The 15,019-nt window shown below is 44.5% G+C and overlaps 1 protein-coding gene across 1 annotated transcript in view; it reads left to right on the top strand.

Annotated features, from left to right (window-relative positions):
* The first annotated feature begins 243 nt into the window (after positions 1–243).
* The window catches only part of LOC122922949 (high affinity immunoglobulin gamma Fc receptor I-like), a 47,878-nt gene continuing 33,102 nt past the window's right edge, over positions 244–15,019 (top strand). The window contains exon 1 of the mRNA XM_044273724.1: positions 244–284. Coding sequence (XP_044129659.1) covers positions 254–284 — 31 coding nt within the window. The 5' untranslated portion in view covers positions 244–253. The remainder of the gene's footprint in view (positions 285–15,019) is intronic.

Here is a 15,019-nt window from a genome sequence, read left to right as displayed (position 1 = left end):
ACAACCCTATGCCAATCAGTGGTGGTCCAATTCATTAGCAGAAAATTGAAGCCTTTTCTGCTAATACAACTTCATTAGCAGAGGTGCAGTGACCATCCATCTGCTTCAAAGCCACATACTCAGTAGGGTTTGCTGAACTGTTTTAGACACATGTCACCATTCTCCTTCCTTCCTTTTTGTAATTTGCAGCGAGACATTGACAGAAGACAACTTCTCCTTTTACACTCGAGAGCATTGTCTCCGTCCATCCATCATGTCCCCAGAGACGTCCGTGTTATTACTCTGTAAGTACAATGATCTTTATTGTCTTTCAGTCGCTGTCTGATGGTGAACAGTAATAGGGGTGTAATAATGTAATATACATACCAGCCATAACTAACCGGCTACACCCCATCTCCCATCATAAACATCCCATCTCCTCTATATACAGATGTATACAGTATTTTAATCCCTGTCTGATGGTGAACAGTAAGAGGGGGTGCAATATTGTCACATGAAGAGCTCCATCACTACAAGTTACCGGCTACACCCCATCTCCCATCATATGTCCTCTGTATACAGCTGTGTACTGAGTATAATGTCATATAAATACCTCCATCACTACAAGGTACCGGCTACACCCCATCTCCCATCATATGTCCTCTGTATACAGCTGTGTACTGTGTATAATGTCATATAAATACCTCCATCACTACAAGGTACCGGCTACACCCCATCTCCCATCATATGTCCTCTGTATACAGCTGTGTACTGCGTATAATGTCATATAAATACCTCCATCACTACAAGTTACCGGCTACACCCCATCTCCCATCATATGTCCTCTGTATACAGCTGTGTACTGTGTATAATGTCATATAAATACCTCCATCACTACAAGTTACCGGCTACACCCCATCTCCCATCATATGTCCTCTGTATACAGCTGTGTACTGTGTATAATGTCATATAAATACCTCCATCACTACAAGTTACCGGCTACACCTCCTCTCCCATCATATGTCCTCTGTATACAGCTGTGTACTGAGTATAATGTCATATAAATACCTCCATCACTACAAGGTACCGGCTACACCCCATCTCCCATCATATGTCCTCTGTATACAGCTGTGTACTATGTATAATGTCATATAAATACCTCCATCACTACAAGTTACCGGCTACACCCCATCTCCCATCATATGTCCTCTGTATACAGCTGTGTACTGAGTATAATGTCATATAAATACCTCCATCACTACAAGTTACCGGCTACACCTCATGTCCCATCATATGTCCTCTGTATACAGCTGTGTACTGTGTATAATGTCATATAAATACCTCCATCACTACAAGTTACCGGCTACACCTCATGTCCTATCATATGTCCTCTGTGTACAGCTGTGTACTGTGTATAATGTCATATAAATACCTCCATCACTACAAGGTACCGGCTACACCTCATGTCCTATCATATGTCCTCTGTATACAGCTGTGTACTGTGTATAATGTCATATAAATACCTCCATCACTACAAGGTACCGGCTACACCTTATGTCCCATCATATGTCCTCTGTATACAGCTGTGTACTGAGTATAATGTCATATAAATACCTCCATCACTACAAGGTACCGGCTACACCCCATCTCCCATCATATGTCCTCTGTATACAGCTGTGTACTGAGTATAATGTCATATAAATACCTCCATCACTACAAGTTACCGGCTACACCCCATCTCCCATCATATGTCCTCTGTATACAGCTGTGTACTGAGTATAATGTCATATAAATACCTCCATCACTACAAGGTACCGGCTACACCTCATCTCCCATCATATGTCCTCTGTATACAGCTGTGTACTGAGTATAATGTAATATAAATACCTCCATCACTACAAGGTACCGGCTACACCCCATCTCCCATCATATGTCCTCTGTATACAGCTGTGTACTGTGTATAATGTCATATAAATACCTCCATCACTACAAGTTACCGGCTACACCCCATCTCCCATCATATGTCCTCTGTATACAGCTGTGTACTGAGTATAATGTCATATAAATACCTCCATCACTACACGGTACCGGCTACACCTCATCTCCCATCATATGTCCTCTGTATACAGCTGTGTACTGAGTATAATGTCATATAAATACCTCCATCACTACAAGTTACCGACTACACCCCATCTCCCATCATATGTCCTCTGTATACAGCTGTGTACTGCGTATAATGTCATATAAATACCTCCATCACTACAAGTTACCGGCTACACCCCATCTCCCATCATATGTCCTCTGTATACAGCTGTGTACTGTGTATAATGTCATATAAATACCTCCATCACTACAAGTTACCGGCTACACCCCATCTCCCATCATATGTCCTCTGTATACAGCTGTGTACTGTGTATAATGTCATATAAATACCTCCATCACTACAAGTTACCGGCTACACCTCCTCTCCCATCATATGTCCTCTGTATACAGCTGTGTACTGAGTATAATGTCATATAAATACCTCCATCACTACAAGTTACCGGCTACACCCCATCTCCCATCATATGTCCTCTGTATACAGCTGTGTACTGTGTATAATGTCATATAAATACCTCCATCACTACAAGTTACCGGCTACACCTCATCTCCCATCATATGTCCTCTGTATACAGCTGTGTACTGTGTATAATGTCATATAAATACCTCCATCACTACAAGTTACCGGCTACACCTCATCTCCCATCATATGTCCTCTGTATACAGCTGTGTACTGTGTATAATGTCATATAAATACCTCCATCACTACAAGTTACCGACTACACCCCATCTCCCATCATATGTCCTCTGTATACAGCTGTGTACTGAGTATAATGTCATATAAATACCTCCATCACTACAAGGTACCGGCTACACCCCATCTCCCATCATATGTCCTCTGTATACAGCTGTGTACTGTGTATAATGTCATATAAATACCTCCATCACTACAAGGTACCGGCTACACCTCATCTCCCATCATATGTCCTCTGTATACAGCTGTGTACTGTGTATAATGTCATATAAATACCTCCATCACTACAAGGTACCGGCTACACCTCATCTCCCATCATATGTCCTCTGTATACAGCTGTGTACTGTGTATAATGTCATATAAATACCTCCATCACTACAAGTTACCGGCTACACCCCATCTCCCATCATATGTCCTCTGTATACAGCTGTGTACTGTGTATAATGTCATATAAATACCTCCATCACTACAAGGTACCGGCTACACCTCCTCTCCCATCATATGTCCTCTGTATACAGCTGTGTACTGTGTATAATGTCATATAAATACCTCCATCACTACAAGGTACCGGCTACACCTCATCTCCCATCATATGTCCTCTGTATACAGCTGTGTACTGTGTATAATGTCATATAAATACCTCCATCACTACAAGTTACCGGCTACACCTCATCTCCCATCATATGTCCTCTGTATACAGCTGTGTACTGTGTATAATGTCATATAAATACCTCCATCACTACAAGTTACCGGCTACACCCCATCTCCCATCATATGCCCTCTGTATACAGCTGTGTACTGAGTATAATGTCATATAAATACCTCCATCACTACAAGTTACCGGCTACACCCCATCTCCCATCACATTTCCTCTGTATACAGCTGTGTACTGTGTATAATGTCAAATAAATACCTCCATCACTACAAGGTACCGGCTACACCCCATCTCCCATCATATTTCCTCTGTATACAGCTGTGTACTGAGTATAATGTCATATAAATACCTCCATCACTACAAGTTACCAGCTACACCTCATCTCCCATCATATGTCCTCTGTATACAGCTGTGTACTGTGTATAATGTCATATAAATACCTCCATCACTACAAGTTACCGGCTACACCCCATCTCCCATCATATGCCCTCTGTATACAGCTGTGTACTGAGTATAATGTCATATAAATACCTCCATCACTACAAGTTACCGGCTACACCTCATCTCCCATCATATGTCCTCTGTATACAGCTGTGTACTGAGTATAATGTCATATAAATACCTCCATCACTACAAGTTACCGGCTACACCCCATCTCCCATCACATTTCCTCTGTATACAGCTGTGTACTGAGTATAATGTCATATAAATACCTCCATCACTACAAGTTACCGGCTACACCCCATCTCCCATCATATGTCCTCTGTATACAGCTGTGTACTGCGTATAATGTCATATAAATACCTCCATCACTACAAGCTACCAGCTACACCCCATCTCCCATCACATGTCCTCTGTATACAGCTGTGTACTGTGTATAATGTCATATAAATATCTCCATCACTACAAGTTACCGGCTACACCCCATCTCCCATCATATGTCCTCTGTATACAGCTGTGTACTGTGTATAATGTCAAATAAATACCTCCATCACTACAAGGTACCGGCTACACCCCATCTCCCATCATATTTCCTCTGTATACAGCTGTGTACTGTGTATAATGTCAAATAAATACCTCCATCACTACAAGGTACCGGCTACACCCCATCTCCCATCATATTTCCTCTGTATACAGCTGTGTACTGAGTATAATGTCATATAAATACCTCCATCACTACAAGTTACCGGCTACACCTCATCTCCCATCATATGTCCTCTGTATACAGCTGTGTACTGTGTATAATGTCATATAAATACCTCCATCACTACAAGGTACCGGCTACACCTCATCTCCCATCATATGCCCTCTGTATACAGCTGTGTACTGTGTATAATGTCATATAAATACCTCCATCACTACAAGTTACCGGCTACACCCCATCTCCCATCATATGTCCTCTGTATACAGCTGTGCACTGAGTATAATGTCATATAAATACCTCCATCACTACAAGTTACCGACTACACCCCATCTCCCATCATATGTCCTCTGTATACAGCTGTGTACTGTGTATAATGTCATATAAATACCTCCATCACTACAAGTTACCGGCTACACCTCATCTCCCATCATATGTCCTCTGTATACAGCTGTGTACTGTGTATAATGTCATATAAATACCTCCATCACTACAAGGTACCGGCTACACCTCATCTCCCATCATATGTCCTCTGTATACAGCTGTGTACTGAGTATAATGTCATATAAATACCTCCATCACTACAAGTTACCGGCTACACCCCATCTCCCATCATATGTCCTCTGTATACAGCTGTGTACTGTGTATAATGTCATATAAATACCTCCATCACTACAAGTTACCGGCTACACCCCATCTCCCATCATATGTCCTCTGTATACAGCTGTGTACTGAGTATAATGTCATATAAATATCTCCATCACTACAAGCTACCGGCTACACCCCATCTCCCATCATATGTCCTCTGTATACAGCTGTGTACTGAGTATAATGTCATATAAATACCTCCATCACTACAAGTTACCGGCTACACCCCATCTCCCATCATATGTCCTCTGTATACAGCTGTGTACTGAGTATAATGTCATATAAATACCTCCATCACTACAAGTTACCGGCTACACCCCATCTCCCATCATATGTCCTCTGTATACAGCTGTGTACTGTGTATAATGTCATATAAATCCCCGTGTACAGAAATCACTGCCTCTTATCATTTACGGTAATTGTTGATTAGCCCTGCACATCGGCTTGGAATTTTAACCTATTCGTCCGTGCAAAACAGCTTCTCCTCTGTTTTGTTGGTGGGTTTCCTCCCATGAACTGCTTGCTTCAGGTCCTTCTACCACATTTGTTATTATTTATTTATTCTTTAACCATTCTGTGGTACAGCTACTTATCTGCTCAGGGTCGTTGTCTTGCTGCATGACCCATGTTCTCTTGAGATGCAGCTCATGGACAGGGTTTCTGATATTTTCCTTTATAATTTGCTGGAATAATTGTAAATTCATTGTTCCATCAAAGATGACAAGCTGTCCTGACCCAGAGGCAGCAAAACAAGCCCAAACCATGATACTACCACCACCGTTTCTCACAGATGGGATGAAGATTTTATGCTGGAATGCAGTGTTTTCCTTTCTCCAAACATAACGCTTCTCATTTAAACCAAAGAGTTCTAGTTTGGTCTCGGCCATCCACAAAACATTGATGCAATGGCCTTCTGGCTTGTCCTGATCTTCTTTAGCAAACTGTAGATGAGCAGCAAAGTTCTTTTTAGAGATCAGCGGCTTTCGCTTTGCAATCCTGCCACGTGCAACAATATTATTCAGTGTCCTCCTGATGGTGGACTCCTTGTTGGTCCACCACTCCTGGGGAGGTTAATATTGGTCTTGAATTTCCTTAAATTGTATAGATTCTGTTTGGCTGTAGATTTGTGGAGTCCAAAGAGATGATCTTTTAACTGTTTCCAGCCTGATCAGCTTTAACAACTCTTCTTCAGAATTCTCCTTTTTCGCACCAAATACAGTTCCTCAAAAATGTGTTGTGAAGATCAGAGTTTGACAGATCCCTGTTCTTAAACCATTTGAGGCGACGGTGATTTTCCATTTTTGAATGTCTGTTTTTCACTCCCGACCTTCCTGAAGCCATAATTTTTTTAATTTTTCCTTTCACATAGCCGTATGAGGGCTTCTTCGTTGCAAGACAAGTAGTACTTTCTAATGACATCTTTTAATATTGAATACGAATATATGACGCACAGGAGTGAATAATATCAGGTGGAGGTGCTCACAGTAAAGATGATTCGCCCCTCCTCTGGCATATAATTCAAAAAGGAGTAAAAATACTGGGCACTCACTCGTTATGTGAAACCATGCAATTTATTGAACATATAGATATAGACATTTAAACATGAAACATATATAATTGGTGATAACTTGGAGATAAAATAGTAAAAAAAACTTGTGCTAAAATAATGCAATAAATCGCTAAATACTGATCAAGCTAAAAACATAGTAATATATCTATTGCCCTAACGTATCCACTTGAATGTCCAATGAACACATTAGTAACAAAATGACAACCTAATGAAGAAATAGGGCTTTGAGGAACAGACCAGCCGTTTGAATCGACCTTGCGGCTATTGAATGTAACCTCTGGAAGTCCTTTGCAACACACTAGTTGAGTCCCCTCTTACCCTAAGTTCACACCTGAGCGTTTTACAGCGCGTTCAAACGCGCTGTAAAACGCTCAACACATGAAAACCAATGCTTCCCTATGGGAATGGTTCTCATCTGGGCGTTTTACAGCACGTACGATCGCGCTGTAAAACGCCCGACGCTCAAACAAGTACTTGAGCTTCTTTGGGGCGTTTTGACGCGCGTTTGTGGCCATAGGACACTGCAGTCAATCACACAAACGCGCGTCAAACGTTTGGGAAACGCTCAGGTGTGAAAGCAGGGTTAGTGGTAATGCTGCTGTAGCTTTAGTTACTAGTCCCTAGTGAGTGTATTATCGCGGCGTCCCGCTATACTCACTGCGCAGCAGCATACCGCTGGAAACTTTCCACTGCTGTGGTTGCGGTCCAATGTTGTGCTGTTGATATTTCTCACAGGCTTCCACTACCGTCACCTTGAGTTGTTCTGGGCACCGCTCCGTGATTCCTGAGAGCCGGTGTCTCCTAAGACTCTAATCACCTTCTCCCACGCCGAATTTGTTCAGCCACGATACCTTGTATCCTCGTGCTGCAGTCTGTAACAGTCGGCGTGTCAGGTCTTAGTTGCTTACAGGGTGTTCACGATTTTGTGGAAAACAGCCTTAAGTAGTTTCAGCATATATTGGATAAAAGTTCATGTAGTTTGTCCGGGGGTCTTACACCAAACACGTTTCGGGGCTTACTATTGCCCCTTCCTCAGTGGTAATCAATCCCCCACAAGCAATTCCTTTTATAAAGCCATTGTTGATTCAAATTCCTCAATCAGGTGTTGGTTCTCCTCTTTTTTGGCAAAAGCTGATACGGATTTTTGTGGTCATTCATTGTGGATTTGTACATAAAATATTCCGTTAAAACCCACCTTATTAAGATGTTATTTAACTATAAAATCTCACATCTCTATACACTTTACAAACTTTAATCATAATTAGGGATGAGCGAACTCGAACTGTATAGTTCGGGTTCGTACCGAATTTTGGGGTGTCCGTGACACGGACCCGAACCCGGACATTTTCGTAAAAGTCCGGGTTCGGGTTCGGTGTTCGTCGCTTTCTTCGCGCTTTTGTGACGCTTTCTTGGCGCTTTTTGAAAGGCTGCAAAGCAGCCAATCAACAAGCGTCATACTACTTGCCCCAAGAGGCCATCACAGCCATGCCTACTATTGGCATGGCTGTGATTGGCCAGAGCACCATGTGACCCAGCCTCTATTTAAGCTGGAGTCACATAGCGCCGCCCGTCACTCTGCTCTGATTAGCGTAGGGAGAGGTTGCGGCTGCGACAGTAGGGCGAGATTAGGCAGATTAACTCCTCCAAAGGACTTGATTAACTGATCGATCTGCAGCTGTGGACCATTGAGCTGCTGATCCTCAATTGCTCACTGTTTTTAGGCTGCACAGACCGTTTGTCAGTCTCATTTTTCTGGGGTGATCGGCGGCCATTTTGTGTCTTGTGGTGCGCCAGCACAAGCTGCGACCAAGTGCATTTAACCCTCAATGGTGTGGTTGTTTTTTGGCTAAAGCCTACATCAGGGTGAAGCTGTCACACCAAGTGCATTTAACCAGCAATAGTCTGTTCATTTTTTGGCCATATACAAAATCAGGGGCAAGCTGCGCCTGTCACCAAGTGCATTTAACCCTCAATGGTGTGGTTGTTTTTTGGCTAAAGCCTACATCAGGGTGAAGCTGTCACACCAAGTGCATTTAACCAGCAATAGTCTGTTCATTTTTTGGCCATATACAAAATCAGGGGCAAGCTGCGCCTGTCACCAAGTGCATTTAACCCTCAATGGTGTGGTTGTTTTTTGGCTAAAGCCTACATCAGGGTGAAGCTGTCACACCAAGTGCATTTAACCAGCAATAGTCTGTTCATTTTTTGGCCATATACAAAATCAGGGGCAAGCTGCGCCTGTCACCAAGTGCATTTAACCCTCAATGGTGTGGTTGTTTTTTGGCTAAAGCCTACATCAGGGTGAAGCTGTCACACCAAGTGCATTTAACCAGCAATAGTCTGTTCATTTTTTGGCCATATCCCAGTCTAATTCTGTCACTAAATCCATACCGGTCACCCAGCGCCTAAATACTAGGCCTCAAATTTATATCCAGCTAAATCTGTCCCTAGTGCTGTAGCTGGGCGAGTTATTTAGTGTCCGTTCAAGCACATTTCTTGTTCTGGGTTGAAATACAATTCCCAATTTAGCAATTTCATAATTTAGTGGTTCCTGCTATATCAGAGCTATTTGAAATCTATCCCAAAAAGGGTATATAATATTGAAGGTGCACATAGGGTCATTCAGAATAACTTCACACACACCCGCTACTGTGTATTTCCAAGTCTAATTCTGTCACTAAACCCATACCTGTCACCCAGCGCCTAAATACTAGGCCTCAAATTTAAATCCCTCTAAATCTCTCGTTACCGTTGTCCTGTTGTAGCTGGGAAAGTTATTTAGTGCCCGTCAAAGCACATTTTTTGTTCTGGGTTGAAGTACAATTCCCAATTTAGCAATTTCATAATTTAGTGGTTCCTGCTATATCAGAGCTATTTGAAATCTATCCCAAAAAGGGTATATAATATTGAAGGTGCACATAGGGTCATTCAGAATAACTTCACACACACCCGCTACTGTGTATTTCCAAGTCTAATTCTGTCACTAAACCCATACCTGTCACCCAGCGCCTAAATACTAGGCCTCAAATTTAAATCCCTCTAAATCTCTCGTTACCGTTGTCCTGTTGTAGCTGGGAAAGTTATTTAGTGCCCGTCAAAGCACATTTTTTGTTCTGGGTTGAAGTACAATTCCCAATTTAGCAATTTCATAATTTAGTGGTTTCTGCTATATCAGAGCTATTTGAAATCTATCCCTAAAAGGGTATATAATATTGAAGGTGCACATAGGGTCATTCAGAATAACTTCACACACACCCGCTACTGTGTATTTCCAAGTCTAATTCTGTCACTAAACCCATACCTGTCACCCAGCGCCTAAATACTAGGCCTCAAATTTAAATCCCTCTAAATCTCTCGTTACCGTTGTCCTGTTGTAGCTGGGAAAGTTATTTAGTGCCCGTCAAAGCACATTTTTTGTTCTGGGTTGAAGTACAATTCCCAATTTAGCAATTTCATAATTTAGTGGTTCCTGCTATATCAGAGCTATTTGAAATCTATCCCAAAAAGGGTATATAATATTGAAGGTGCACATAGGGTCATTCAGAATAACTTCACACACACCCGCTACTGTGTATTTCCAAGTCTAATTCTGTCACTAAATCCATACCGGTGACCCAGCGCCTAAATACTAGGCCTCAAATTTAATTCCCTCTAAATCTCTCGTTACCCACCGCTGTACTGTTGTTGCTGGGCAAGATATTTAGTGTCCGTCAAAGCACATTTTTTGTTCTGGGTTGAAGTACAATTCCCAATTTAGCAATTTCATAATTTAGTGGTTTCTGCTATATCAGAGCTATTTGAAATCTATCCCTAAAAGGGTATATAATATTCAAGGTGCACATAGGGTCATTCAGAATAACTTCACACACACCCGCTACTGTGTATTTCCAAGTCTAATTCTGTCACTAAACCCATACCTGTCACCCAGCGCCTAAATACTAGGCCTCAAATTTAAATCCCTCTAAATCTCTCGTTACCGTTGTCCTGTTGTAGCTGGGAAAGTTATTTAGTGCCCGTCAAAGCACATTTTTTGTTCTGGGTTGAAGTACAATTCCCAATTTAGCAATTTCATAATTTAGTGGTTCCTGCTATATCAGAGCTATTTGAAATCTATCCCAAAAAGGGTATATAATATTGAAGGTGCACATAGGGTCATTCAGAATAACTTCACACACACCCGCTACTGTGTATTTCCAAGTCTAATTCTGTCACTAAATCCATACCGGTGACCCAGCGCCTAAATACTAGGCCTCAAATTTAATTCCCTCTAAATCTCTCGTTACCCACCGCTGTACTGTTGTTGCTGGGCAAGATATTTAGTGTCCGTCAAAGCACATTTTTTGTTCTGGGTTGAAGTACAATTCCCAATTTAGCAATTTCATAATTTAGTGGTTTCTGCTATATCAGAGCTATTTGAAATCTATCCCTAAAAGGGTATATAATATTCAAGGTGCACATAGGGTCATTCAGAATAACTTCACACACACCCGCTACTGTGTATTTCCAAGTCTAATTCTGTCACTAAACCCATACCTGTCACCCAGCGCCTAAATACTAGGCCTCAAATTTAAATCCCTCTAAATCTCTCGTTACCGTTGTCCTGTTGTAGCTGGGAAAGATATTTAGTGCCCGTCAAAGCACATTTTTTGTTCTGGGTTGAAGTACAATTCCCAATTTAGCAATTTCATAATTTAGTGGTTTCTGCTATATCAGAGCTATTTGAAATCTATCCCTAAAAGGGTATATAATATTCAAGGTGCACATTGGGTCATTCAGAATAACTTCACACACACCCGCTACTGTGTATTTCCAAGTCTAATTCTGTCACTAAACCCATACCTGTCACCCAGCGCCTAAATACTAGGCCTCAAATTTATATCCCGCTAAATCTGTCCTAGTGCTGTAGCTGGGCGAGTTATTTAGTGTCCGTTCAAGCACATTTCTTGTTCTGGGTTGAAATACAATTCCCAATTTAGCAATTTCATAATTTAGTGGTTTCTGCTATATCAGAGCTATTTGAAATCTATCCCTAAAAGGGTATATAATATTCAAGGTGCACATTGGGTCATTCAGAATAACTTCACACACACACGCTTCTGTGAATTTCCAAGTCTAATTCTGTCACTAAATCCATACCGGTCACCCAGCGCCTAAATACTAGGCCTCAAATTTATATCCCGCTGAATTTGAATACAATACATTGGGCCAAATAATATATTTGTTGTTGTGGTGAACCATAACAATGAGAAAAACATCTAGTAAGGGACGCGGACGTGGACATGGTCGTGGTGGTGTTAGTGGACCCTCTGGTGCTGGGAGAGGACGTGGCCGTTCTGCCACATCCACACGTCCTAGTGTACCAACTACCTCAGGTCCCAGTAGCCGCCAGAATTTACAGCGATATATGGTGGGGCCCAATGCCGTTCTAAGGATGGTAAGGCCTGAGCAGGTACAGGCATTAGTCAATTGGGTGGCCGACAGTGGATCCAGCACGTTCACATTATCTCCCACCCAGTCTTCTGCAGAAAGCGCACAGATGGCGCCTGAAAACCAACCCCATCAGTCTGTCACATCACCCCCATGCATACCAGGGAAACTGTCTCAGCCTCAAGTTATGCAGCAGTCTCTTATGCTGTTTGAAGACTCCGCTGGCAGGGTTTCCCAAGGGCATCCACCTAGCCCTTCCCCAGCGGTGAAAGACATAGAATGCACTGACGCACAACCACTTATGTTTCCTGATGATGAGGACATGGGAATACCACCTCAGTATGTCTCTGATGATGACGAAACACAGGTGCCAACTGCTGCGTCTTTCTGCAGTGTGCAGACTGAACAGGAGGTCAGGGATCAAGACTGGGTGGAAGACGATGCAGGGGACGATGAGGTCCTAGACCCCACATGGAATGAAGGTCGTGCCACTGACTTTCACAGTTCGGAGGAAGAGGCAGTGGTGAGACCGAGCCAACAGCGTAGCAAAAGAGGGAGCAGTGGGCAAAAGCAGAACACCCGCCGCCAAGAGACTCCGCCTGCTACTGACCGCCGCCATCTGGGACCGAGCACCCCAAAGGCAGCTTCAAGGAGTTCCCTGGCATGGCACTTCTTCAAACAATGTGCTGACGACAAGACCCGAGTGGTTTGCACGCTGTGCCATCAGAGCCTGAAGCGAGGCATTAACGTTCTGAACCTGAGCACAACCTGCATGACCAGGCACCTGCATGCAAAGCATGAACTGCAGTGGAGGAAACACCTTAAAACCAAGGAAGTCACTCAGGCTCCCCCTGCTACCTCTTCTGCTGCTGCCGCCTCGGCCTATTCTGCTGCTGCCGCCTCGGCCTCTTCCTCCGCCTCCGGAGGAACGTTGGCACCTGCCGCCCAGCAAACAGGGGATGTACCACCAACACCACCACCACCACCTCCGTCACCAAGCGTCTCAACCATGTCACACGCCAGCGTTCAGCTCTCCATCTCACAAACATTTGATAGAAAGCGTAAATTCCCACCTAGCCACCCTCGATCCCTGGCCCTGAATGCCAGCATTTCTAAACTACTGGCCTATGAAATGCTGTCATTTAGGCTGGTGGACACAGACAGCTTCAAACAGCTCATGTCGCTTGCTGTCCCACAGTATGTTGTTCCCAGCCGCCACTACTTCTCCAAGAGAGCCGTGCCTTCCCTGCACAACCAAGTATCCCATAAAATCAAGTGTGCACTGCGCAATGCCATCTGTAGCAAGGTCCACCTAACCACAGATACGTGGACCAGTAAGCACGGCCAGGGACGCTATATCTCCCTAACTGCACACTGGGTAAATGTAGTGGCAGCTGGGCCCCAGGCGGAGAGCTGTTTGGCGCACGTGCTGCCGCCGCCAAGGATCGCAGGGCAACATTCTTTGCCTCCTGTTGCCACCTCCTCCTTCTCGGCTTCCTCCTCCTCTTCTTCCACCTGCTCATCCAGTCAGCCACACACCTTCACCACCAACTTCAGCACAGCCCGGGGTAAACGTCAGCAGGCCATTCTGAAACTCATATGTTTGGGGGACAGGCCCCACACCGCACAGGAGTTGTGGCGGGGTATTGAACAACAGACCGACGAGTGGTTGCTGCCGGTGAGCCTCAAGCCCGGCCTGGTGGTGTGTGATAATGGGCGAAATCTCGTTGCAGCTCTGGGACTAGCCGGTTTGACGCACATCCCTTGCTTGGCGCATGTGCTGAATTTGGTGGTGCAGAAGTTCATTCACAACTACCCCGACATGTCAGAGCTGCTGCATAAAGTGCGGGCCGTCTGTTCGCGCTTCCGGCGTTCACATCCTGCCGCTGCTCGCCTGTCTGCGCTACAGCGTAACTTCGGCCTTCCCGCTCACCGCCTCATATGCGACGTGCCCACCAGGTGGAACTCCACCTTGCACATGCTGGACAGACTGTGCGAGCAGCAGCAGGCCATAGTGGAGTTTCAGCTGCAGCACGCACGGGTCAGTCGCACTACAGAACAGCACCACTTCACCACCAATGACTGGGCCTCCATGCGAGACCTGTGTGCCCTGTTGCGCTGTTTCGAGTACTCCACCAACATGGCCAGTGGCGATGACACCGTTATCAGCGTTACAATACCACTTCTATGTCTCCTTGAGAAAACACTTAGGGCGATGATGGAACAGGAGGTGGCCCAGGAGGAGGAGGAGGAGGATGAGGAAGAGGGGTCATTTTTAGCACTTTCAGGCCAGTCTCTTCGAAGTGACTCAGAGGGAGGTTTTTTGCAACAGCAGAGGCCAGGTACAAATGTGGCCAGCCAGGGCCCACTACTGGAGGACGAGGAGGACGAGGATGAGGAGGAGGTGGAGGAGGATGAGGATGAAGCATGGTCACAGCGGGGTGGCACCCAACGCAGCTCGGGTCCATCACTGGTGCGTGGCTGGGGGGAAAGGCAGGACGATGACGATACGCCTCCCACAGAGGACAGCTTGTCCTTACCCCTGGGCAGCCTGGCACACATGAGCGACTACATGCTGCAGTGCCTGCGCAACGACAGCAGAGTTGCCCACATTTTAACGTGTGCGGACTACTGGGTTGCCACCCTGCTGGATCCACGCTACAAAGACAATGTGCCCACCTTACTTCCTGCACTGGAGCGTGATAGGAAGATGCGCGAGTACAAGCGCACGTTGGTAGACGCGCTACTGAGAGCATTCCCAAATGTCACAGGGGAACAAGTGGAAGCCCAAGGCCAAGGCAGAGG

This window comes from Bufo gargarizans, unplaced genomic scaffold (assembly GCF_014858855.1).
Source record: "Bufo gargarizans isolate SCDJY-AF-19 unplaced genomic scaffold, ASM1485885v1 original_scaffold_1081_pilon, whole genome shotgun sequence".
Taxonomy (NCBI): domain Eukaryota; kingdom Metazoa; phylum Chordata; class Amphibia; order Anura; family Bufonidae; genus Bufo; species Bufo gargarizans.
The sequence above is the reverse complement of the archived record's forward strand: the minus strand, read 5'-3'. Positions and strand labels throughout refer to the sequence as shown.